Source organism: Puma concolor, chromosome D4 (assembly GCF_028749965.1).
Source record: "Puma concolor isolate L17-30 chromosome D4, mPumCon1.1.hap2, whole genome shotgun sequence".
NCBI lineage: Eukaryota > Metazoa > Chordata > Mammalia > Carnivora > Felidae > Puma > Puma concolor.
The window spans coordinates 14,170,389-14,197,750 of NC_141679.1; the positions used below are offsets into that span (position 1 = coordinate 14,170,389).

General features: G+C 41.0%; 1 protein-coding gene across 1 annotated transcript in view; it reads right to left on the minus strand.

The window, feature by feature from the left end:
* Positions 1–1,565: 1,565 nt before the first annotated feature.
* The window catches only part of CEMIP2 (cell migration inducing hyaluronidase 2), an 86,853-nt gene continuing 61,056 nt past the window's right edge, over positions 1,566–27,362 (minus strand). Inside the window, exons 17-24 of the mRNA XM_086685002.1 lie at positions 26,043–26,258; positions 21,660–21,868; positions 17,505–17,687; positions 12,939–13,158; positions 10,432–10,530; positions 6,349–6,503; positions 3,942–4,045; positions 1,566–3,589 (exon numbers count right to left, since the gene is read on the minus strand). Coding sequence (XP_086541128.1) covers positions 3,393–3,589; positions 3,942–4,045; positions 6,349–6,503; positions 10,432–10,530; positions 12,939–13,158; positions 17,505–17,687; positions 21,660–21,868; positions 26,043–26,258 — 1,383 coding nt within the window. The 3' untranslated portion in view covers positions 1,566–3,392. The remainder of the gene's footprint in view (positions 3,590–3,941; positions 4,046–6,348; positions 6,504–10,431; positions 10,531–12,938; positions 13,159–17,504; positions 17,688–21,659; positions 21,869–26,042; positions 26,259–27,362) is intronic.

The window sequence follows — 27,362 nt, forward strand, 5'->3', positions numbered from 1 at the left end:
TGGAGCCTGCTTCGGATTCTGTGTCTCCCTCTCTCTCTGCCCCTCCCCCGTTCATGCTCTGTCTCTCTCTGTCTCAAAAATAAACATTAAAAAAAAAAAAAACAGAAACAAAAACAAACCCTCTATGCTCCAAATGGCTCCAATTTGTTATTTGTGAGCAAGGGGCTGGGGATACCTTTCCTCAATTTTTTTCCTCCCTGACCTTTGGCTGAAAATTTGCCCCGACCCAGAATGTCTGCTCACATTTGTAGCAGCACTGGGTTATTACCGAGTTAAGACAACAGTAATGATGAAAATCTGTTAACCAATTACTTCCATTCATAGTCTTCAAGAATTCTGGAGGGTAAGGTCCAACTCAGCATCACAAAATCAGCAAACATGGTCACAAAGGGATCTATGTATTTACCCATGAAGGCCAAGACAGTGGGGGGTTGGGGGGGCGGGGAACACTTGAGTTCACTAAGTGCATTCCTGCTTATTAAAATGCCTTTCAACTGGACTTATCCAAACATTACCTCATCTCCTAGGGAATGAACACCTAGTTATCTGAAGCATTCAAGCCTCTACCACCTCATTGCCCCGCCCTTCTCAAAGCAAAGTGATCTGTTTAATGGCAGGAGGATGTGTTCTCCTCTGATGAAGCTGGAGAACAGAGAAGTCATAACCGCCCCCCTCCCCATCCGGCATCTGAACATCAGCTTAGGCTGCTTTGGAGTCACATTGTAAAGACCTTGCATCTGCCTTTCATCTCCCAGCTAGCTCTCCTCCAGCTTGTGAGAATATGCGGCATGCTGGCTCAGGTGGAAGGGCAGGCACCTTAGAGTGAAGACTTAAAACCCAAGTCGGCCGACATATGAGAAGGCCCTGGGTTTCTCATCAGCTGGCTGATTTGTGGACGGTCGCATCGCTGGAGCTCAGCCAGCTGCCTCACCTGATGGAAAATGCTTATGAGCTTTGAAATCACCTTTAAATAGGATATATTTTCTCCAAAGAAATTAGAACCGATTGCTAGCTCCCCATTGCCGGAAATGTATTTGTCAGTTTAGATGACCGATTCAACAATTTGAGACGATTAAGGACTACAAACTGTATCTAAAATTCTATTCAAAAAAGACAATAGTGAAATGCTATTTAGGTCCGGGAGTTCTGTAATATAGGAATAGCAAATAAAAATAATAGACAAATGTAATTTTGTTTTAGTCAAAAATTACAGACCGAAGTTAAACAGTGGACCTATTATATTAGTGCGGTGGGTCCTAAACCTGGCTGCATGTTAGAATCACCCAGGGAGCTTTAAAAAAATTCCAATGCCCAGGCTGCATCCCACACCAATTAAACCTGAAAGTAGGGGTGGGGGGTGGGGCCCAGGCCTTTGTATTTTTTAAAGCTGCCAGGCAATTCCAATGTGCAGGCAAGGTTGAGAATGTGATCCCTGTCCCTCTGCGGCTTAGTCTTTCAAAATCTACTTGGCAGACGGCTTCCCTTCCTCATCTCTGCCGATAGCTTCTTTACAGCTGCAATCTGGAATAAAAAAATGATTGATCGATTGAGTCACACACAATATATAAAAAATACATGCACACACATTTTTATTTATTTAACTTAGGCCCTGATTATTAGCATATAAATCAGAAAAAAACGAGTGCCTTGGAACTTACATAGCCTCTCCAAATCTTTAAAGAACCAAACTCTAAAAAACACACACAAGAGATACTTAAGTCGTAAAAAACACACACACAAACAGACTTTAATCACCTTCAGGAACCATGATCCAATAATATATTTCATAGGTAAGATCTTGTTCATCAAGATACAAAAGAAAAAAAACGAAAACAGCCTTAAACTTTAAGACATGTGCCCTTAGCAAGAGCACTTAGAGTTAGAATGGTTTATCGGCAGCATTTTGAGGTAGCATATTTTGTAAAGTCAACAGAAGTCACAGAGCTGCTCTGCAGTTTCTCATGGACACAAAGGGACAGGCCCTCAGCCTTTGCTCTCGGTGGAAGAAAACGAGTGTGTCTGTATTCAGGACAGGACCAAGTGAGCCCGAACACACTTCCTACCATCTCGCCACGGCCGTGTCTTCATACACTTCATGTATTACAGGTTTCGGAAAAGGTAAAGGCATTTTGATCCTTCTCTCCTCTTGGTGTGGTCACCGCCCCGGCTGTGGGGCCAATCTTTCTACCACATGCAATTCTTGCTGACAGAACACGCGGGGGGAAGGGAAATAGGGCATCATGGCACTTTTTTAAAACATTGGCTCTAACAATTTAATTAATTAAGAGTGACTAACTCCTCTAAGGCTATACAGAGTACTGTTTCTGAAGACCTCCTCCATGATTCTGACCCTTAAAAGGCTCTCCCTTTTTTCTCCCCCCGAGTGTAACATTTTGGGGTATCCTTAAGCTTTCTGCAATTTTCCTGGCAGGATGGGGAGCAGAAAAGCTTTAAAAAAATCCACACATAAAAACAACAACAAAAACCAGGTGCAGGAGCAACCCCAAGAACAGACTTCCTTTGTGCAAGTTGAAACAACCCAAGTTTACAGTTCAGGAAAACGGCCTTCTCTAAAAAAAAAAAAAAGTAAATATTCAGCTCAGCTCTGCGTTTTAAACACGAATATACAGTTGAAACAGGTTAAGAATTAAAGCTGCAAATATGGTCCCAACAACTTCAGACCTTGGTGCAGATCAAATTTTTGCCCATGGGCGCAGATTTATGAGGGACGTCAAATCCCTAAAGCCCTTTTGTCCCAGTATCCTTTCTGTTTGAAAGTTAAACCCTTGGAAGGAATCAATGTACAAACGAATAAAAATAGCACATGCCCAGGCAAAAAAGGGCATGAGCTGGGCCTGAGCTGCCATATGGAAAACTCTGCCATTGAGTATCCTATACAATCGGCAAAGGCTGCCAGCCCAGATCCAGAGCCCAAGGCATCAGTGAACTTGCCAGCCACCCAGGTCAACTGTGGACCCAGAGCCAATGACACAACTGGGCATCAGCCTTCAAGTATATGAGGTGCTACAAGAGCTGGTTTGCTCAAGGACTTGGGCTGACCCTCGGAGGCCCCCGCCTTGTCCCATGACATCCTGTGATGCAAAAAGGAAAGCATTGCTTACAGTCACTAAAACACACAGAGTGGAAGGTGGGGAATCGAACCGCCCTCTGAATATACCAGCCTAACAAATACAAATAAATTCTTCAACACTTTGTACAACTAGAAGGTGCGTGAGCTGGTATTTAAGCGATCACTTTAAGCTCTCTTTTCCCCTTTCTGGATCAAATAGGAAAATGGTTCCGTTGGGTTAACAGTGTCACTTTAAAAATGCCATAAATTAAATAAGTTAGTTCACATTTTTTTCCCCCAGCACTTAAGTTACAGAGAGTCTCTAATGTGCTTTTGAAGTCTGCATCAACAGTTCCAGGTCTCTTCTGCGGACAGCGCTGGTTCTGTGACAACCATATTCATCCAGCTGCAAAGGTATGAATTGTTCAAGCAGCCCAAGGCCCTGGCCAGCAGGACTGGTGAATAGCTTAGCCCATGATGGTTTAAAGTTTCCGCTGAATCCCAAAAATATGGTACTCCCTTTAAAAACAAACAATAACAAAAAAAAGTGTAATTCGTACATCTACTAGTTTCAGGCAAGATAATGCGGGAGGTGAGTCGGAGGTGAGCAAAACAAAGACAGTTATAAACACAAAAAAACTATCCTTCCTTACGTCAGCCATTGAACTCTTACCACCCACCTCTTGCCCCAAATAACAAACCACATCCCCAAACGCTTCCTCTAATAATGTTTCCTTATTTAAAGATTATCTTAATGCTGCCCGCTTCAGCAAAATAAGCTCATGAAAACAACCTGGGGGCCATAGTCCACCATAAAAATGCTCATGTGGCTGGACTCATAAGAACTCCATAGAATAATACAAATACAAACCTTTGTTATAAAGATGAGCTGGTTTGGCTAATCCCAGAGGTACTAACGATTCTGAAATATTCAAATGCTTTATTTCTCCTCTTGTGCTCAACAAAACAATTGACCTGTATGTAAAAGTTAGAACGTTGGAGGGAATTTCAGTAAATCAGCATGTGTTAATTGAGTACCTTTCTGAACTGAGTACACCACAGATATGCTAGGTAAAAGCAGAACTCAAAACAAACAGGAAAAAAAAAAAAAACAGATGCTTTTCACCTTCCTGCTGTTCCAAGTTTGGCTCCCCTGACCCACCCAGAACTGTGTTGCTATTCCAAGGTGTCTCCAAGAGTAGGGAAGGCAAAGGTCATTTAGGTCAGTTGACCCAGTGAACAAATTGGGACTCTGCTCTTTTATGGAATAAACTAACAGAGGAGGTTAGTTTTGTTTGTTTCAGATACTCTACTTATCTATTTAAGTCCTATTATCTATTTATCAAATAAATTAATAAACATCAATTCTAAAAAGAAGTAAAAGCTGTGCCCCATGGTTTGGTTTAAATTGCCCTGTTTGCTATGTAGCATAGCAACATATATACTTAGATCTGTTTGTGGATTTTCTCTTCTCCTGACCTCTCCTCTCTCCTCTGCCAATGCTATGCTGGCTTAATTACTATGGCCTCATGATTTATTTTAATATCTTATAAAACAAGCCCCCCTGTATTATTTTAAGTTGTCTACAAATATTTTATTACTCTCCCACATTTATTCTTCCAGATGAATTTCAGTACCAACTGTCAAGGACAATAGAAAAGTAACCTATTAGGACACTGATGGAAATGTGTTAAATTTATATTTATGTAGGTAGAGAGACATCTTTACAATATTAACTTTCCCTCTAGAAACAGGGAAAATCTATCCTCTTCTTCAACTTGCTTATATCCATCAGTATTCATTTTCTTAATGAGGGTCCTGACATGTTTTATTAAGATCCAGAAGTTTTAGGTTGGTATGGATTCTTTGAAGTCATTCCAAAGCAGTGGCGACCATTCAGACTCAGAACAGAGGTCTGACCATAGCAACTCTACAGGTCTGATTCCCTTCAGGCTAGTCCCATGGAGATCACTTACAGGTCCCCACTGCCCCCCCCCCCCAATACGTGCACAGTATCTCCAGAAGTCACTCCCAGTTGCGCCATAACCTCTTAACACTTTGTTAAGACACAACACACAGACAGTAAAGTATTTACCCCGAAAAAAAGTATTTACACCGAATTTCTGCCCACTAAACATACTTATGTCACCAACCCGGATGAAGAAGCACAGCACTACCCAGATTTTAAAAGTCTTCCTTTGGTCTCCTTTCTAGAAACAACCTTGTGACTTTTTAATGACTTGGTTTTAACTCTTAAGTCTATAGGGTACCATGCAGGACACCAAGTTACCCTAAATATTGGTGGTGAGACACTCTGGATTGTCTTAGGTGGACTGAGTACCTGTGTTTCCACCACTGGGAAAAGTTTTAAATCCTGAAAGAAAACTGAGGCCTTGGAATTCCCTACAAGTATCTTAAAGCAGAAGACAGGGCTACACATGCACATTGTATATTACACTCAAATAATCCGATGACTTTAGGGGACTTCCTGAGACCTGGTTCTGTAAAGTGTAATGAGCGTAAGTCATCAGATAACCGAAGATGTGTTCAAAAACTAGACAGGACTTTATTCCCCAGGAAGCTTATGTCCCTCCCTTAGTTACTTCACTAACTGAAGATCTGCATGTAAATCAATGTCTGTAGCACAACCAAGGAAGGCAGAAAGGAGCCTGAATTCATCGCCTTGCCTCTAGGCAGGGTCTAACCAATCCCCAAAAAGAAAGGTTTTGTTCATGTGCCTGCTTCTTCAGAGACCAACAAAACAAAACCAATCAGACCAGGGCTCTGAAAAGAGAGACCAGATACTCAACCGCTTAAAAATCAGTTGACTCCTTTCCAGTCACTTCCATGTGAGCCAGGGGATGAATTCACAGCACAATGCCATCTGGGGGCTTATCAGTGGGACAGATGGCCACAAAGGCAAAATTGTGTATAAAATTGCTTACATCAGTAATGAACCTTCTGAGTGAGTTAGGTGGAAAGCAGATCAACCAAATGCTAAAATGTGGGACAGTAAAGCTCCAAAATACAGAACAATTCCCCTTCAAAGAGCCTTTACACTATTTGCAAACTCTTCTAATAGCCCAGCTTTCACTTATCAATGATAGGTACTTTAGACCACAGGGGCGTCCATCTGAGAAGAGGAAGGAATGGATACCTTTCAACAGCCGTAAGTGCCCACTGAAGAAAAGGGTGGAAAGACAAACCAAAGCTCAGAGTTAACCAGGTGTCACTTGCTCAAGGTGACTTGTCCCTCTTACAGAGCAAGCCTCACCTACCTTGGAGGGATGCCTGTTCTCAAATACTCTTCCAAGCGACTGATATCAGCAAGAGAGTAAAGCTTCTTTGCCATTAAGCGGAAAGGAACGCTGCAGGCATCCACAACGAGGAGGAGAACACCCGGATTTTGGATGGTAAAGTCGGTGCCGTTGACCTGAGAAGAGAGAAACGTCTTCCGCCGTCACCACCGTTTCATATCTCCAGGACGGTTCATTTTTCTAGTCCGTCCCTCTGTCTTCTAAACCCATGATTCAAATTATAGTTCCAGGATTCAAGCTGCATGATCCATTTATTCTTTCTCCACCAACATCTGAAACTAAGCCAGCGTTCTCTAGACCGCGCCTCGATTGGTCTTTACTGATGGGATAGATGCTCGAGAAAGGCATCTCAATGGAGGCACTCAGTTGAGCAGCGTGACTCTGCACGTGTACGGGATTAATTTTTGCACACACTCTCTCACTGGGGCCAATGCTTGCAAACTCAGTGAAAGATCAGTTGATAGCCTTGTACTGCAGCCCCGATAGCTCACTTAATGTCCCATTGGTTCAGAAAAAAAATACCACACCTCCCCCCACATGTAAGCCCCCCCATTAGAGTTTAGGTTTGGAACAGGAGAGGAGCCAGATGGCCTCATCTCCTTTTTTCCATCCATAGCTCTCCTGTAAAATCAAAATGGAAAAGTGGTCATTTCACCAGGATTTAAGCCACAAGGTAGTAATAGATTTGGTTCACAATTATTGTGAGCTGAAGTTTCCAGTAGTCCTCTTTAAACTAAATTAGCAGTTTGAGACTTCTTGAAGAAAAAGGAACGCCAGACACATCCAAATATCATTAATTCATCAGCCAAAAAAGAAGGAAAAAAAAACCCTCACCAGAGTAAAAAATGATTCAACACCAATTTAAGCCACAGGCACTGTTCCTACCTAAAATGTGTAAAACTGGGGCATTTGGCTGGCTCAGTCGGATGAGCGTGTGGCTCCTGATCTCAGGGTTGTGAGTTCAAGCCCCAAGTCGAGTGCAGAGATTACTTAAATAAATCAATAAAAACTTAAGAAAAAAGTTTTCCTTAAAAAAAAAAGAAATAAATTGTGTAAAATTATAAACTATACTAAAGGCTAACCAAGGAGAAATGCTATCACCACCACACCTGTACTTGTTTGGGGAAATTATAATGAAATTTTATTTCTAATCGCTACTGGTCTCACAGGAATCAAAATGACTTTTTCGCTATGTTTATATTGCTCTAATCTAGAGAATAATTCTGGAAATCCTTGAGGTAAAGTACCCTTTTATATTTGGAAAGACTGGAAGTGTTTTTAAGACACTTGTTTTTAAAACTCAGAATACAGGGGCACCTGGGTGGCTCAGTCGGTTAAGCGGCTGACTTCAGCTCAGGTCATGATCTCACGGTCTGTGAGTTTGAGCCCCGTGTCGGGCTCTGTGTTGACAGCTCAGAGCCTGGAGCCTGTTTCAGATTCTGTGTCTCCCTCTCTCTCTGACCGTCCCCCGTTCATGCTCTGTCTCTCTCTGTCTCAAAAATAAATAAACGTTAAAAAAAATTTACAAAAAAAGAAATTAAAAAAAAAATAAATAAAACTCAGAATACATAAAATTAAGATACATCTGAGAAAAAATATATAATGATACCCAACACACTTAAACTGTCCTTTTGAAAAGAATCCCCTAAGACCTACTGCTTAAAGAAACACAGCAGTTTCCACACAGACTAAAGCAACGTCATGTCCTAGCAAAGACTCTTCAGGTACTGCAAGGGGAAAGCACTGGAGGTACAATGTTCTGTGACTTTTTTGGGGTCCCGAGCACCCAGTATGCAGCAATGGAGTTTTAAAAAAATGTCTTCACAGGGCACCTGGGTGGTACAGTCGGTTAAGCGTCTGACTCTTGGTTTTGGCTCAGGTCATGATCTCACAGTTCATGAGTGCAAGCCCTGTGTCAGGCTCTGCACTGACAGTGTGGAGCCTGCTTGGGATTCTCTCTCTCTCTCTCTCTCTCTCTCTCTCTCTCTCTCTCTCTCTCTCCCTTTCTCCCTGCCCCTGCCATGCTCATGTTCTCTCTTTCAAAATAAAAATAAAACTTACCAAAACAAAACAAAGTCTTCCGACCCTGGAGCAGAGCCTGCCTGAGATTTTTTTGAGCAAAGCAGTATCTTCTTAAATTATTTAGTGAAGTTAATAAAGCAGAAAGACTCAGCACCCACTTGCTTCCATTACACAACTGACTCCCACCCAGATACCATGCCAACCGGCTAGGATCAGGCTCTCCAGGTAGCCGACGGCATTGAGATGCTGAGTTAACAAATTTCATGCCAAAAAAAATCACATCTCAAACATAGTACAAAACGAGCAGTTGCTAACACAGGATAGTAGGCATAAATATACAGTTGGGAAATCTTTGGGCTACCTTTAAATAGGAATCTTCTCTATTTATTTTTAGTATTTGTGTGTGGTCATGAGATCCAACCGCTTAACAAATTTTAAGTGTGCAATACATAATTGTGGACTGTGGGGACAACGTTGTACAGCAGCTCTTGAGAGTTTATGTATCTTACTCAATTGAAACTACATGCCTGCTGATCAGGAATGCCTCATTTCACCCTCCCCCCTTAAGTAGGGATATTCTTGTTTTAACTTGTTTTACCGTTTATTTTTGAGACAGAGAGAGAGAGAGAGAGAGAGAGGGAGAGAGAGAGATAGCGCCTGAGCTGGGGAGAGGCAGAGGGAGAGGGAGACACAGAATCTGAAGCAGGCTCCAGGCCCTGAGCTGTCAGCACAAAGCCCGACGCAGGGCTCAAGCTCACGAACTGCGAGATCATGACCTGAGCCGAAGTCGGACACTTTACTGACTAAGCCACCCAAGTGCCCCAGTAGAGATACACTTAATTCAGAGTTGCTACAAAGCTCTTAATTCAGAGTTCAGCCCTGGAAATGGATGGTGGGGATACCTGCACAACAATATCCATGGACTTCATGCCACTGAGCTGCACACTTAAAAATGATTAAGATGATTGGGGCGCCTGGGTAGCTCAGTAGGTTAAGTGTCTGACTCTTGATTTCAGCTTAAGTCATGATTTTACAGTTCGTAGGATCGAGCCCCGTGTTGGTCTCTGCACTGAGAGCTTGGGATTCTCTCTCTCAAAATAAATAAATAAACTTAAAAAAGAAAACCCTAAAAAATGGTTAAGATGATGAATGTTATGTTATAAATACTTTAACACAAGTAAAAAATTGGGAAGGAAAACAAGAGTAAGGTAGAATTTTGTCAACATACAACATGTGGATTTGTGATTGTGTTGCCCACCACTTTAAAACACTGGGCTCATATGGTTAGAGGACGGGTCAAGCAGATGAAGGGGATTAAGAGGTACAGACCTCCAGTTATAAAATAAATAAATCACAGGGAAGAAAAGTACAGCGTAGGGAATAGAGTCAATAATACTGTAATAACTTCATATGGTGTCAGGTGGTAACTACACTTACCATGGTGAGCATTTCATAATGTATACAGCTGTCAAACCTGCTGTGCCTGGAACTAATATAACATTGTATGTCAGCTATATTTCAATTATAAAAGTTAAAAAAGAGGGGTCTTTAAAGAGACCACGCGAGACTGGGACCAGGCCCAGGCTGGATGTCACTTAGATGGCTACATACCTGCCACCACAAGAGTTCCTAACACAGTGGCACTTAGGTCAATCTGGTTTTGGACAGATCTCATGCCAACAGCTGGTTACCACTGGCGAGCTTGGCTCTTAACCCCAATTCTAAGTGTTGGCGATGCGGTTTAGGCCTTTACTTCCATAAACTTGCCTAGAACAGACAACTAACACTTCGTGAACAAATTTTGACATTCACCTCAAAGTAATCAGTAAAGACAATCTACTGAGAAAAAAAAAAGATTTTTTAGTAAGTTTGAACTTATTTAAAACTGCAAATGTTTAGGAGGTACTTATAACTTTATTACATCGCTTGCCACCAAGGGACTGTTGCCAGAGATGATTCATGTCACTGGGATGAAATATCAAAGTGAGAAACTGAGGCGGGTACATGTCAGATGGTACTTACGGAGATCACAGACAGGTCTCCACGCTGAGTCTCTGCTTTACTGGGTGACTGGAATTGCACGGGGAGGTAGCTTTTATGAGGATCACTAGTAAACACCACCTAAACGGGGAAGAAATTCCATGTTAACGTCAACTGCATCTTCCTTCAAAAGGGCCACAAATTAAACCCAATTATACCAAACCCAATGGTGTTTTTTCCCCCTTTGTACATATTGCATGGCCTAGAATTCCATGTTTTGATACAAATGTAACACAAGAAGTGATTGTTCCTCACTTTCTGGAATAATCCCAGTGTCAAATAATTGTACTCTTATTAATAAAATCAATTCTGCAAAGGACTAAGTAAGTGTGCTTTACACTTATAAACACTTTATGCAAACAATAGTCACAAATGTTTTTAAAGGTCCTTTTCAGACCAGTTATCTTAAATAGGGACTGAGTCACTCCCAAACTAAGAAGTATAGATGACAAGGATTACCCTGTTCAAAACCTTTTAGTAGGCTGTGCATCACCAGGCTAAATTCTTCTACCAGACTTGCAATGTGTCCCATAAATCAAGCCACGCCTTATGTACGGGCCCCTAACCCACTGTTCTAGCACATTCCACACACAGTGCAGCAACTTTGCTTTCCCACAGTGCTTCATCTCCTTTCCTGCCAAAATTCTGCCTTTGCAGATGCTGTTCCCTCCCAAGAGTGTCCTTGTTTCCTTCTACTCCTCAAAATCACTCCCAGCCTCCAAATCCCACCTCCTCCCTCCTCCCTAAAGGCTTTCTTCTCATTCCAAAGCAAGCTTCTCACACAACTGAGCACCTAAAGTATATATCTTTCTGAATGGATGTCAACAACTTCCTCACAAGGGCAAATAGTCATGAGACATCATGATACTAAACATTCAGAAGCTCCACATTTCTTTGAGTCTCAGGTTTGGAGTCAAAAATTTATGTGAATTTTCCTATTTACTCCTAAGGTACATGTGCCTGTTTTTAATATTCAAAACAAACTCATTCCCTCAAATCTCCAAGTAAAAGTGATGTTTTCAAATACTTCAAGTACCATGCAACTGCACCAATATATATCATCGGTATTTTCAAAAAAATAAATTCTAACCAATGTTTCAAGCGCACGCGCGTGTATGCACCTGTGCGCGTGCGTGCGCACACACACACACACACACACACCAAAGAATGCTAAACATTAAGGTATGGAACCACTTAACAAGACAGGCTATTTCCAGTGATGATTATTTTTAAAAATTATAATGTTGGAGTCGTAACTATAAATTATATAATCTTGTCAGTAATGAAGAACTTTCTTAACAAATTCAACTTGAGAATTGGGCTGGAGAATTTACTTTTCCACAAAGATTATCTAAAAATGCCACTTTAGCAGTTAAGACATTACATGGGACAGGCAAGGATCTATATAAACTTCTTCAGGTACATGGCTGGTGGGTTGGTGGGTTGGTGGGTGGGTTGATTGGTTGGTTGGTTGGTTGGTTGGTCGGTGGGTTGGTGGTAGAGTTTTAGTTGAGCTGGAGAATAGAGGTGGCACAGGGACATGAAACACTGAAACTGTGATAGTGAACTGCCATTGAAAATATACTTAACCATATATCATAATAAGAAGGAAAAAAAATCCCTGCTCTTACTATCACCAATAGGCAAAAACAAACAAGAAACATTTCTGATTCAGTAGGATTGGCATAGGACCAAGAATTCTAATATTTCACAAGTTCCCAGGTGATGCTGATGCTGTCAGTCTGGAGACCCCACTTTGAGAACCGTTTCCCGTAACCCATATTTAACCTACGCTTTAAATTACGCATTTAATTCTACGCTTCTTTTTCACTTAGAATTGGTCTGACTTCCTTTAGAAACCCCATGACCAATTTGAGCTCATATTTTGGACTTTCAATGTCATGTTTTCTTAAGACCCAGAGAGAAACTTTATAACTAAGAATATGTCAGGTGAAGCATTTCACTTCTAGCCCAAGTTAGTTTGTACTTTTAACTACAGATAAATATAATAGCACATGCTTCAAAATTAATCACTTCCAACCTTGAAAAAAAAGGAAATAATTTTCATATCAAGTGCATTTTTGGAAGAGAAATTTTACAGTCATCAATAAAACAACATATTTTCCTACATCATTGAAATGTAAACCCAATAGCAATATTGTAACAGAATCACACCTGAGGGGGGAAAAAAGATGAGGACCAAAACGTCTATAGTCATCCAGGATAAACTGACATATCACAGGGGTAAGATATTTTTATTATGAATTTGGACTAGTTTGCTTCTTATAAGCATCACATTCTACAATGGGCCACAATTCAGGAGAAACCATGCAATATTTCTAACTTGGCAATACAGATGTTTCAAAGAAAAATGTGCCTATTGCAAAAAAAAAAAAAAAACCCAAAATCAAACAAAAAAACCTCCAAAAACAAAAAAAAACTTTTCATTCTTTCTCTCAACCCACAGTCCACTTTTCTTCCTTGTTTACCTGGCGGGTCCCGCAGCCTTGACAAAGCCCGGTGAGCATGGATGGCATGCGCTTGAGTGCTGATGGCTTCCTGTAATACTGAGGATAAGCTTTGGCCATGCAGTTACTGATGTCTTTTGAGTCCGTTGCTGCCTGGATCTTGACTCTTTCGCATCCCTGAGATGAACAGTAACTGTGGCCATCCCTGTGGCTTTTGGCTTTGAGATACAAAAATAGTAACCTGTGTAGAACACAAACCAATCCATAGGGTGTCAGACTGACACTCACAAACTAACAAAAATTCCTCAGATCAGCTCATGGCCTAAAGGGACATTCCTCTAATAAAGTAACTTTTCCTTAAAAGAAAATAAATTACAAAAGTAATAAAGTTGTTTCTCATTCCTTTCTATCCTCCTAGGGTCCTAAGTCAAATGTAAAGACTATGTTCAGAAAATATTTTGATAACCCAATTCAGGCATTCTGGAACATATCAAAGTTAATTTCTGGATTAAATTAGTTCAATGGGTAATTTGGGAGGATGGCCTTTGGTTTGGTTCAAAAATTCTTTGGAAAATTTTAGACTTGTATTGAGTTTTAGGATTTTGTAAATTAGTGTGGTTTATTCTTTTTTTTTTTTTTTTTTTTTGGTTTATAAATCATTTTGGTTTAAGGCATAAAATTGAAATAATAAAAATAGCAACTGTGACTTGCTTGGCTAAGGCCAAGATATGGTCTCACATCAGTTCCTGTGATGTTTACTAAGAGCAGATGGGCCTGAGGTCCTTCTGTCTGTACTTTGGCCAAAATCAAGTGAAATGAATAGTCACGCCCACTCTGAATGATCCTCCAGCTGCCAAGATGAATGGAAAAGTCACTTCCAGGCAACAGTCCAATGTCTGTCAGCGGAACTAGTGTTTCTGAACCAAGGGGAGACTGTAAAGCATTTGATCAAATGTGATTGATTACTAGAGATTAAGAACTCATATTTTAATAGGAAGTCAGTGAACAATGAAAAGTTGTGATACTGAGGGAAAAAATCAGCCATTGTCCTAACATCGATACTTTTAACATATATGCAGAAGGAATGAAAGGGACCTAATTAGGTCTGGGCTTTTTGAGATACAATTAAAAACTGTCAAAATGAATAGAATTAAAAAGAATGAGAACCTTGGAGACTGAGGGATTATAAAAATACCTGGCTGAGCAATCCCTATCAAAATAACAGCAGCATACTTCACAGAGCTAGAACAAACAATCCTAAAATTTGTATAGAACCAGAGAAGAACCCAAATAGCCAAAGCAATCTTGAAAAAGAAAACCAAAGCTGGAGGCATCATAATCCTGGACTTCAAGCTGTATTACAAAGCTGTAATCATCAAGACAATCTGGTACTGGCACAAAAACAGACACTCAGATCAATGGAACACAATAGAGAACCCAGAAATGGACCCACAAATGTTTGGCCAACCAATCTTTGACAAAGCAGGAAAGAATATCCAATGGTATACAGATAGTCTCTTCAGCAAGTGGTGCTGGGAAAACTGGACAGCGACATGCAGAAAAATGAACCTGGACCACTTTCTTACACCATACGCAAAAATAAACTTAAAATGGATGAAAGACTTAAACATAAGATAGGAAGCCATCAAAATCCTAGAGGAGAAGGCAGGCAAAAACCTCTTTGACCTTGGCTGCAGCAACTTATTACTCAATACGTCTCCAGAGGCAAGGGAAACAAAAGCAAAAATGAACTACTGGGACCTCATCAAAATAAAAAACTTTTGCACAGCGAAGAAAATAATCAGCAAAACTAAAAAGCAACCAACGGAATGGAAGAAGATATTTGCAAATGACATATCAGATAGAGGGTTAGTATCCAAAATCTATAAAAAACTTATAAAACTCAACACCCAAAAAACAAACAATCCACTGAAGAAATGGGCAAAAGACATGAATAGACACTTCTCCAAAGAAGACATCCAGATAGCCAACCGACACATGAAAAAATGCTCAACATCACTCATCATCAGGGAAATACAAATCCAAACCACAATGAGATACAACCTCACACTTGTCATAATGGCTAACATTAATAACTCAGGCAACAAAAGATGTCAGCGAGGATGCGTAGAAAGAGGATCTCTTTTCACTGCTGGTGGGAATGCAAGCTGGTGCAGCCACTCTGGAAAACACTATGGAGGTTTCTCAAAAAATTAAAAATACAACTGCCCTATGACCCAGCAATTGCACTACTAGGTATTTATCCATGGGATACAGGTGTGCTGTTTCAAAGGGGCACATGCACCCCCATGTTTATAGCAGCACTATCAACAATAGCCAAAGTATGGAAAGAGCGCAAATGTCCATCGATGGATGAATGGATAAAGAAGATGTGGTATATATATACAATGGAGTATTAAATCCATTCATGGAGAATGAAATCTTGCCACTTGCAACTATGTGGATGGAGCTGGAGGGTATTATGCTAAGTGAAACTAGTCCGTCAGAGAAAGACAAATATCTTATGACTTCACTCACACGAGGAACTTAAAGATACAAAACAGATGAATATAAGGGAAGGTAAGTAAAAATGATATCAAAATAGGGAGGGAGACAAAACATAGGAGACTCTCAAATATAGAAAACAAACAGAGGGTTGCTGGAGGCGTTGTGGGAGGGAGGAATGGGCTAAATGGGAAAGGGGCATTAAGGAATCTACTCCTGAAATCATTGTTGCATTACATGCTAACTAACTTGGATGTAAATTAAAAATAAACAAAATAGGGCGCCTGGGTGGCTCAGTCGGTTGAGCGTCCGACTTTGGCTCAGGTCATGATTTCGCGGTTCACGGGTTCGACCCCAAGTTGGGCTCTGTGCTGACAGGTTGGAGCCTGGAGCCTGCTTCTGATTCTGTGTCTCCCTCTCTCTCTGCTCCTCCCCTGCTCACGCTCTGTCTTTCTCTCAAAAATAAATAAAGATTATGGGGCGCCTGGGTGGCGCAGTCGGTTAAGCGTCCGACTTCAGCCAGGTCACGATCTCGCGGTCCGGGAGTTCGAGCCCCGCGTCAGGCTCTGGGCTGATGGCTCAGAGCCTGGAGCCTGTTTCCGATTCTGTGTCTCCCTCTCTCTCTGCCCCTCCCCTGTTCATGCTCTGTCTCTCTCTGTCCCAAAAATAAATAAAAAAAATGTTAAAAAAAAATAATAATAAATAAATAAAGATTAAAAAAATTTAAATAAATAAATAAATAAATAAATAAATAAATAAAATACCCGGCCGAACAAAATATTTCCCAGCTAATCATGAATTTGTGATCCCCAGACCATCCTCACAAATTTAGGTGTTGCATTTATTTTTGTGGAAAATCAATAGGGAATGTGGAATTTCTGTCATCTGTAGAAGAAAAGTCCAAGTAGGGTGTTTTAAGTCTAATTAGAAATTGAAAATCAGAGACAATTATGGTAAGAGAAGACTTAAGCTGGCCACACTGGCTGCTGGAGGGGTCCTGGAGGGCAAACGAGCTGCATCTTATTCAAAAACTAATAAGGCACTCGACTAAAACCCGACCTCATTCCCCCATCAGACTCGCCACCCTTCTCCCCATTCTGAACTTGTCTTTCCCCAAACATGCCATGCCACATTCTTCCATGCCTCCATGCATCTATCCACACTGCTCCTAGGGACACCTTACCCCTCTCTTTTTCCATCTCCTCCTACTGGTTCCTCAGGAGTTAGCCCCATGACTGGGCGTCCTAGACTGAGCTTCTGGGTTACCGCAAAAGGCCTACTGAACATCCTGCTACGGGATTTACAGCATATAATCCTCTAGCTCTCTAATTACTTGCTTGGCATGCCCACATCCTTCAATGGACTGTGAATTTGTGGAAGAAATGAGCCTTATTTACATCAGTATCTTTACAGCACCTAGACGATGGCACGTGATAGGAATGTCAGCTCAAGGAATGGATACTAAAGGAGCATGCTACTTGTTGGAAGAGTACAGGAGATCGAGCCTACCATAACCCAAAGGCTGAGAGACTGTAACTGGATAAAAGCAGACAAAGCCAACAGGACCCCAGGTGAACAGGATTAGAATTAAAAAGTGGAAAGATGTAGCCTAGAGAGAGTTGAAAGCAAATATGCCATGGTTATACAGTGGTTTGTTTTTGTTTTTTGTAAACTCAAGGTCAGCTTGAAAGATCACCTTAAAGGAAGAAAAAAAAAGAGAGCTTTTGCTGAAATATGAACTATATCACATGTAAATAATCATCTTAAGGGTTGTGATAGAAAAAAATTATTTTGATTTTTCATTGGGCCTACTGGTTCTTTACTGACAAGGATAATTTCTCTCTCTAAATTGCCTTAATAGGTATATGGCAAACATCTTCATTTCATTCCTGCTGCCAACTATAATTACGAGGCATTCTGTCTCTAAACCTCCAATAGTGATGAGCAGAGAATTACCCACATCAGCTGCTTTTCTAAACAGCTGTCACATCACAACCTATTCTTAGTTAGGGTGAAGAACTAGTAATTTCACCATTAAAGAAAAATAGCAATAATTCTCATTCACTGGTTGTGCTTCATTACCCCGCGCTGGAGTCAAAATAGAATTTCCTCTCTGACTGCTTTCTCTGCAATTCCTCCAGTGAATGCACAGGCTCATACTCTTCCATTTTGGATAATGAGCCATTATGGCGCTGTAAAAAGCCAAAGGTAACCTGAAAACTTGTGTTTGATGGATAGCAGAGGCCAACTCGAATCCAGTCATTCCTGTAAAGGAGAGACAATAAAACAATGAATTCACACTCAGGCCTATATAATTTTGAGTATTATAGCATATGTAAATTTCAGCCATGATTTTTCTCCTCCTTAAATTTCTCCTGTGTACTGAGCCACTAACAGTGAAGTCCTGTACCCCAACATACCAGCAAATACCCTATCTTTGTATGTTCCCCACACTTCTCAATATATATATATACAACAATTGTCTGGCTTATAAAAAATTTCTTAGTTTCAACAGGACTTCAGGGAATGTGAATAGAAGTTGGATAAAATGTACTTAGGCACTGCAAGAAGAGAATAAAGTTAAGTGACATGGCTGGGTATGGGGTATACGAAGATGGAGGAGACACTAAGAGCCTGATAGCGGGAGCATACACCGGTAAAATCTTTGAACGGAACTTTAAAAATTTTTTTTAATGTCTACTTATTTTTGAGGGAGAGAGAGAGAGACAGAGAGGCAGAGCATGAGCAGGGAGAGGGGCAGAGAGAGAGACAGACACACACGGAATCCGAAGCAGACTCCAGGCTGTCAGCACAGAGCCCGACGTGGGGTTCAAACTCACAAACTATGAGATCATGACCACAGCCGAACTCTGACGCTAACCAACAGAGCCACCCAGGCGTCCCTAAAGAGAATCTTCTTTAAAGTAATCTCTGCGTCCAACGTGAGGCTCAAACTCACAACCCTGAGATCAAGAGTTGCATGCTGCACTGACTGAGCCAGCCAGTGCCCTTTCAAAGAATTATTTTGTTTATAAATGTGTTTTTGTCTTTTATTATTGCATTTAGGATAAATACCTAGCGGTAAAATTGCTGAATATAAAGGCATATGTATTTTTAAAGTTTTGATGCATATTACCAAATTACCATGGTGTTTTTTCCTTATCTGATGTCCTATCTTTAGATATAGAATCAATACTTTCTGAAAACAATTAAAAATATTTCCCTTTTTTAAATCATTTGCTGTTTGGGGGAATTTTTTTTAAGTGATTTAATGTTTTGTGTGTGTGTGGGGGGGGGGGGTTTTGGCAGAGAGAGAGAGAGAGAGACAGTGCAAGAGGGGAGGGGCAGAGAGAGAGGGAGACACAGAATCTGAAGCAAGCTCCAGGCTCCAAGCTGTCAGCACAGAACCCAACCTGGGGCTCAAACTCAGGAATGGCGAGATCATGACCTGAGGCAAGGTCAGATGCCTAAATGACTGAGCCACCAGGCGCCCCTTCAGGCATTTTTTAAGTTGTGGTAAAATATATGTAACAAAAAATATCATCTTTTTATCCATTTTAACTCCACAGTTCCATGGCACTAAGTACATTGGCAAGGTTATATAAATCACTACTATTCTAAAGAATTTTTTTTAAGTTTATTTATTTATTTGGAGAAAGAGAGACAACACGCAGGGGAGGGGCAGAGAGAGAAGGGGAGAGAGGATCTAAACCGTGTTCCCGCTAACAGCAGAGAGCCCAATGCTGGGCTTGAACCCACGAACTGTGAGATCATGACCTGAGCCAAAATTGCATGCTTAACCAACTTAGCCACCTGGATGCCACCTCTTCTAAAGAATTTTTAGGGGCACCTGGTGGCTCAGTCAGTTAACGGTCCAACTAATCGTAGCGGCTCTGGTCGTGAGCCATTTGTGAATCTGAGCCCTGCATCAGGCTCTGCGCTGAGCCCACTTGGGATTCTCTCTTTCCCTCTCTCTCTGCCCCACCCTGCTTGTTCTCTCTCTCTCTCTCTCTCTCTCTCTCAAAAAAAAAAAAACACTTTAAGCATTGAAACAACACAACGTAACAAGGCCTTAAAATTATTCATGCAGATTTTACCAGTACTTTCACTAAAGAATAATTAGAAATGCAGACCAAAAATGTCTAAGAAAAGATGCTCTGTGTCATATCATTTATAATAGCAAAAGGGAGATATGGAGAGGCTGGCAGAAGAAACACTAAATGTTCATGGAGGAAGAGAGTAGTTAAATAAATCTTGGTTTATCTATATGCTCAGAAAACACGTGAGGGCGGAGAGAGAGAACAATATGTTTATAATGTCTCACTTCGATTAGAAGAATTCTAGGGTTTTTTTTCCCCATTTTCCTCATGTTTTTCTCTATTTTCTTTATTTTGTTTAAGGAATACGTACAGCTTTTATCATGTTTAAAGTGTTATTTGCAGAAGAGGCACTGTGACAAAACCTATGACCGCTCCATGATCATATTAAATTTGAGAAGAAAAAAATTATCTGTCTCCTCCTCTTGCCTCTGCCCATGATGTAATTTTTACAAACTCTGAGCTACTTAAGCAAGGGAAGTCTGACTGAACTTCAAAAGCCCATGCAGATTTTTGAAACTTCTGGGCTCAGCCTCTTTTCACTTTAAAATATTTTTACTTGCTCAGTATTTGTTCAAAAGTTACATGTGATACTTATAGAATCCTGCATACCACGTGGTTGTAATACCTCACCTCAAGTTCGTAACCTGCCAGATATAATTCTTCGAACTACTGATCGCTGACATTTCTCCTTGAGCCTCTATAACTATCATTTGTTTCTTTCATTGCCTTCTCCGCTGCTCACTCATGGGAGCGATAATATCATACTGGCTTTTAGGAAACTGCCCCCCAGACACACTGTGAACTAAGGATTAGAGATGAGGAGATAGAACAGGATCCAGGCAACAGATGATAATGGCCTGAACTCAGCCACAAGCATCAGAGGTGGAAAGAAGAGGAGAGATGCAAACAACATTAAGGAGACAGAGCTAACAGGGTTTGGTCACTGATGGGAAGGGACGAAGAAAAAGAAGAGTCAGTGATGACTCCTGGGATTTTTGCCTTGGTTGACTCAGTAGGCAGGGCTGTGAATCTCCAGCAAAGGAACAGAGAAAGCGTATTCTAGGAAAGCAGCAATGGTCCAGTTTAGAGGATGTGCGAGATCTAACAGCTCAGAACCCGCTGATATTCACCGATCCTTGGAAGTGACCTATTCAGAGCTGAATTCCTACATGTTCTATGCCTCCCTCTGTTCATTTCAAGTGAGCGTTTTAAGAGAGTTCTAACAAGTCAGAGCTTTAAGACCAGCCAGGTGAACAAGCCATTTTGATTTTTCCAGTACATATCTGAGCAGTTTCATGGAGTCTCATAGGTTAACCATCACATATAAATAGATTGGTTACCTCTACCTTTCAAAATAATCCCATCCCTCCCTTCCAGCATCCTCTGTCACCTCCCCTGAGGCACCCTATGCTCTTAACACGCTGAATCCATCAGTCCCTGAGCAGAACCAGCTTTTTCTCAAAGGTATTGTTTTTATAACAAGACAAAACACTTAGTATCCCTTCCTCAGGGGCACCTGGGTGGCTCAGACAGTTAAACGTCTGTCTCTTGATTTTGGCTCAGATTGTGATGTAACAGTTCATGGGCTCCAGCCCCACGTTGGGCTCTGTGCTGACAGCATGGAGCCTGCCTAGGATTCTCTCTCTCGCCCTCTCTCTCTCTCTCTGCCCCTACCCTATTTGCTCATGCTTTCTCTCTCTCTCTCTTTTGAAACAAATAAATAATCCTTAAAAAAAAATAATAAACACGTAAAAACAAAATCACACGACTCTCCTCTGCCAAGTCTGAACTTGGGCTCAAAAACCTTTTCATGTTCTTGATTACCAAGTGCTCAGTTGGAATACCAGATAAAACTTCTTTCCATCTCAGCTATGGGGCATTAAAGTATTCAGCAGACTATATTATAACCTAATGGCTTTCTGCACATAATACCTTGACCATAGACAGTAAGAAATGTTTTTAAAATGACAGGATTCAATTGCTTAATCTCATCAGCATAAAATACATACAGCCTCCACATGAGAAGAACAAAGTACATGAAAACTGGCATTCTTTACTCGCTACAGAAAAGTGATAATTTTTCTCCACTAAATTACAACTTGCTCAGCTACTTGAAGTAACCGTAAGAGAGACATACCTGTTGAAGTTTATGAGGTATAGAAAAGCAGTCCGTGGGGCAGGCCCATTCCAGTGGATGGTATAGCCCTTCTCCAGCATGATCACAGGCTGGTACTGTGGGAAGGTGGCCTTCTGGTTAATGCCTCGGAGCACCATCGGATAGGAGGGATACTCATCTCGTGCGATGGTCATCGTCAGATTCTGAGTGCTCCATGTCTGGACATAAACCTTCAAAAAACAATTAAGAATGAAAGGGATGGGGCGCCTGGATGGCGCAGTCGGTTAAGCGTCCGACTTCAGCCAGGTCACGATCTCGCGGTCCGTGAGTTCGAGCCCCGTGTCAGGCTCTGGGCTGATGGCTCGGAGCCTGGAGCCTGTTTCCGATTCTGTGTCTCCCTCTCTCTCTGCCCCTCCCCTGTTCATGCTCTGTCTCTCTCTGTCCCAAAAATAAAATTAAAAACGTTGAAAAAAAAAAAAAGAATGAAAGGGAAGGTGGCGCCTGGGTGGCTCAGTCGGTTGAGCAGCCGACTTCGGCTCAGGTCATGATCTCGCGGTCCGTGAGTTCGAGCCCCGCCTCGGGCTCTGTGCTGATGGCTCAGAGCCTGGAGCCTGTTTCGGATTCTGTGTCTCCCTCTCTCTGACCCTCCCCCGTTCATGCTCTGTCTCTCTCTGTCTCAAAAATAAATAAACGTAAAAAAAAAAAAAAAATGAATGAAAGGGAAGAAGACTCTTAACTACAGAGAACAAACTGGTGGTTCCCAGAGGGGGAGGTGGGTGAGGGGATGGGTGAAATAGGTGATGGGGATTAATACACTTATCAGGGCACCTGGGTGGCTCAGTCGGTTGAGCATCCAACTTCAGTTCATGATCTCGAGGTTCGTGGGTTCAAGCCCTGCGTCAGGCTCCGTGCTGACAGCCCGGAGCCTGGAGCCTGCTTCAGATTTTGTGTCTCCCTCTCTCTCCGCCCCTCCCTTCCCTCTCAAAAATAAATACACACTTAAAAAAATTTTTTTTAAAAAAGCACACTTACCATGGTGAGCACTGAGTGATGTATAGAATTGCTGAATCACTATATTATACACCTGACACTAACACTATATGTTAAGTCTACTGGAATTAAAACTAAAAGCTTGATACAAACTTTTAAAAAGAATTAAGGAGGAGAGAGCACAAGCTTAAATAGCTAAACAAACATTTCCAGCACAAAGTCCAGTGTCTCTACTTTCAGAACAGAGGTTCTGTGATCTGAGCCAGACTAAACGAGTAGAAGCCAACTTCATCGTAAGTTATACTTAAAATGAAGCCCTACTTAAACTGAAATGGTAAAACCAGACCAAGCATTCTGCTAGCCAAGATCTTCATCATCTCCTCCGCCACAACGGGCCAGCTTATTCATCAGAATATAAAGCCTTTGCGGCTTACACAGCTTGTCAAAGAAATACCTCAGTCTGAAGAACACACATCCAAAAAAAACCCGTAAATTAACGTGAAACCTGATACCCTCCAGTCAAATCTGAAAGCCTTTTCTCTAAAACAAGAGATGGAAAATTGAAATATCTTAGAGCTTCAGCTTTTCATTTTCCATGACCTACATCAGCCCAAGAAGTCATTTTTCACCCATTAAAAAAAAAAAAAAAAAAGGCTTTACCAAGCACTTTACAAAAACTGGAAAAATATATTAAACAGAGACAACTTTGAGAATTCTGAATTTATTCCAGTGGTATTTGAGCCCTTGCTCTGCCAAAACAAAACCTTCCCCAAATGCCTCCTCTAAAGAACAAACCTCAGAACAATTTCCTAAAGCAAATCAGTATCCTGTAACAAGATTCCCCAGAAGTCTTAAAACATTTGCAGAATACTGTATTTAATCCACAATATTTGTCTGTTTTTCTTCCTGTCATTTCTACAGTTTTGTACATATTGAGCCAGGAAAGCTTAAGTCTCATTTGTGTTTCAACACAATACTCTCCTTTCTGATACCACTTAAAGATTTAAAATAGATGGGAAATATATATTTTGAGATTACTGACTGTCTTCATTTACATATATATATTTAGTATGTACTATATATTATAGTTACTACAAATAACATACTTATTTTTTTAATTATTATTATTTTAATGTTTATTAATTCTTGAGACAGAGACAGAGTGTGAACAGGGGAGGGGCAGAGAGAGAGGGAGACACAGAATCTGAATCAGGCTCCAGGCTCTGAGCTGTCAGCACAGAGCGCGACGTGGGGCTTGAACCCACGGAACTGTGAGATCATGACCTGAGCCGAAGTCGGACGCTAAACTGACTGAGCCACCCAGGTACCCCATAACATACTTATTTTTAAACACAGGTTTATATTTAGCCTGTAGGTTATATATAATACATATTGTTTTTAAAAATGTTTATATTTAACCTGTATTTATTTATAGGTTATATAAATGTCATATATATAACATGTATATATTACAAAATATATGTTAAAATAATAAAATATTAAAACTAGCTTATAACATAAAAAACAAGTTATATATAACAGGTTATATATAATATATAATGGGAGATAGATAGATAGATAGATAGATCTCCTCCCTTCTTCCAAATCCGGGAAGATATGAGGTAGCACATATTACCTTAATTCTCCTATGTTACCACCTTTTTTCCTGAGCCCCTTTAACCTTTGGGTTAGCAAAAAACAAGCATCCCATTAAAATATATTTACAAACAGCTAAGTAATTGTTATTCTATCTTGAGATCCAGGTGTTCTACCCTTTGCTTAAAGACATAAAGTCTTCTACAAATGTCTGCAGATCTGGGCCCCCAGCCCAAATCCCAAATTCTCAGGAAAAAATTTCTGACCTGTGGTCCTACCATTCCCAGAGCCTCCTAGCAAGTATTAGATGACTTATTTCTTTCCTCATCCTTCAGTAAAAAGTGAATTACTACTCTGCTTTATAAGATGGAAGGATCAGGTTCACATTCTCAAATACACTTGAAATCCAAAGGGTTGACAGATGCATCTATAATAATTTTTTATTTCCTTGGTGAGTACACACCACTTTCAGACAGACACATACACACAAAACTTAACTAAAACTATAGCTACAAAAAGGAGCTAAAAGCTTTTTGTTTTAATTCTAAAATTTCTTCTTTTTTTTTTTTTTTAAGTAGGCTTTGTGCTCAGTGTGGAGCCCAGTGTGAGACTTGAACTCACAACCCTGAGACCAAGACCTGAGCTGAGTTCAAGAGTTGTATGCTTAAACGACAGAGCCACCAAAGCACCTTGTAATTCTAGAATGTCTATAGCTTCCTAGCTATTGATAGGTTACTTAGTTTTAGCAGGCAATTCTGATTAGGAATAAAATGAAAAGGGGGCACCCGGGTGGCTCAGTTGGTTGAGCTTCCGACTTCAGCTCAGGTCATGATCCCAGGGTTCGTGGGTTCGAGCTCCATGTTGGGCTCTGTGCTGACAGCCTGGAGCCTGCTTCAGATTCTGTGTCTCCCTCTCTCTCTCTGTCCCTCCCCCACTCAGACTGTTTCTCTCAAAAATAAACCTTTAAAAAATTTTTTTTAAAAAGAATAAAATGAAAGGAAAAAAGAAATTACATTTTAAACCATGTTTTCTTCTTTACTAGAGTTAATTCTCCATTTTTTCCTTGTCCTTCCCAGGACTTAGGCAAGAATAACATTTTTTTTTTTCCATATTGGAATGAGAAATCCCACAACAAAGAAGCTAATACTCCTTTAAAGTAAGTCAGGAGACTCCTTCCCATCTTCATCCCTCTGCCAGATTCCCTAATTTAGTAGAGATAATGACCCTGAGAGCAAAGAATAAATCCCCCTCTCAGGGGGCACAGCTGTCGCATGACAAGGAAACGTGGCCTAAGACTCAGGAAATATGGGTTCTCACGCCAACCATATCCCAACTATATTTAACCAAGGGCAAGTCGTACTATTTCTGTTGGACCCACTTTTCCACCTGTTTAATTAATTTGGAGCAGTGGAACCTTAAATAAAACTGTACGAGTCCATGGGGCACCCAAGTGGCTCAGTTCATTAAGCGTCTGACTCTTGATCTCTGTTCAGGTCGTGACCTCACTGTTTGTGAGTTCCAGCCCTATGTCGGGCTCCATGTTAACAGTGCAGAGCCTGCATGGGATTCTCTCTCCCTCTGTCTCTGCCCCTCTCCCTCTTGCTCACATACGCTCTTTTTCTCTCTCTCCAAATAAATAAACTTAAAAAAGTTTGTCTGAGTCCATGACTCCTAATGATTTTTTTTTTCTTTTTTCCTAAAGGAAGGTCATGCCTTGGAAAGTATCGACCATGCTGAGGAGCAGAGGCGTACTCCTCGTGGAAGTGGTGCTATTAGGAGCTGGTTAGGAATCAGGCACCAGAGAGCATTCTGGCCTACCTGGGCATAGTTCCCGCTGCAGACCACTGCATTCCATTTGGTAATATTCACGCAGCTTGGGTGGCGGATCAGGTAATTGTCGATTCTTCCCACATACGCATCCTTGTATCCTGTCACAGAGCCGTCGATGTCGTGGAATATGGAGTTCTTATCACCATCCAGCTCACAATCTTCAAACCAGGGCCCAGGCTTCCCAAAGAAGACATTCAGAGAGACCTGCCAGCAGTGAAAGACAAGGACATCACAAAATGAAGGCTTCTGCATTCCTGGCCAGCGTCCCCTGCAAGGATCCAACTGCATATCCCTTACAACTGCTTTGAGGTCAGAGCAGTTCTGAGTCACAGTTCATAGTTGTCAACTGCGGCACCCAAAGTTTTCACTTAATTATGACATGGTTCGTTGCGGGGGGGGGGGGGTGGAAATTACAAAGCCTTGTGGAGTTCAAGTGGCAAATGTTAAAAATATAGCTGGTGTTTCCCTTTATCTTCCACTTAAAAACTATGACCTGCTCTCCAGACAAAACTAACCTATGGTAAGAGAATCAGAACAGTTGTGGGGAAGGGAAATATGGAGCCATGCATATTTGTTAAAAATTATAAACCTGACACTTAGGATGTGTGCATGTCCCTGTATGCAAATTACACCTTGATTAAATAAAGTCTGTTATAAATTCTATCTTCTGAGTTAGTTCGTCATTTTATTTCACTCCAAATGCTTTAGCTGCTTGTTCATTTGACTCCTTACCCCACCCCCCCCACCAAAAAACACATACAATTCCAAATCAAAACACAGGCCAAGTGTTGCCTTGGTATGCTGGGTGACCACTGAACTCACTCGAATCTGCTAGAAAGTGTATGTTACTTTCTCGTCAACATAGACCAAACCCAGCTCAGTAATTTTTATATCAGGTAGAGTTAATTTAAAGCTTTTATTAAACATGGAGTACACAACTGCGAAGCAGGCTGCAGATTACATGTTTTGTAGTCTTTAGCTGCTTCTTATTAGTGGTAAATTATTTGTACTATTCAAGGGGTGCAGACACACCTTTTTTTTTTTTTTTTTTGAGAGAGAGAGAGAGAGGACAAGCAGGGTAGGAGTAGAGAGAGAGGATCCAAAGCAGGCTCTACACTGACAGCAGCAAGCCCGATATGGGGGCTCGAATTCACCAACCCTGAGATCATGACCTGAGCCAAAGTCAGACACTTAACTGACTGAGTCACCCAGGTGCCCCATCATGCTCAGATGATTTAAAGTCAAACTGAACGTCTAAATGATAAGCAATTCAATGAAAAATCACTGATGTCTGGGACACGTGGCTGG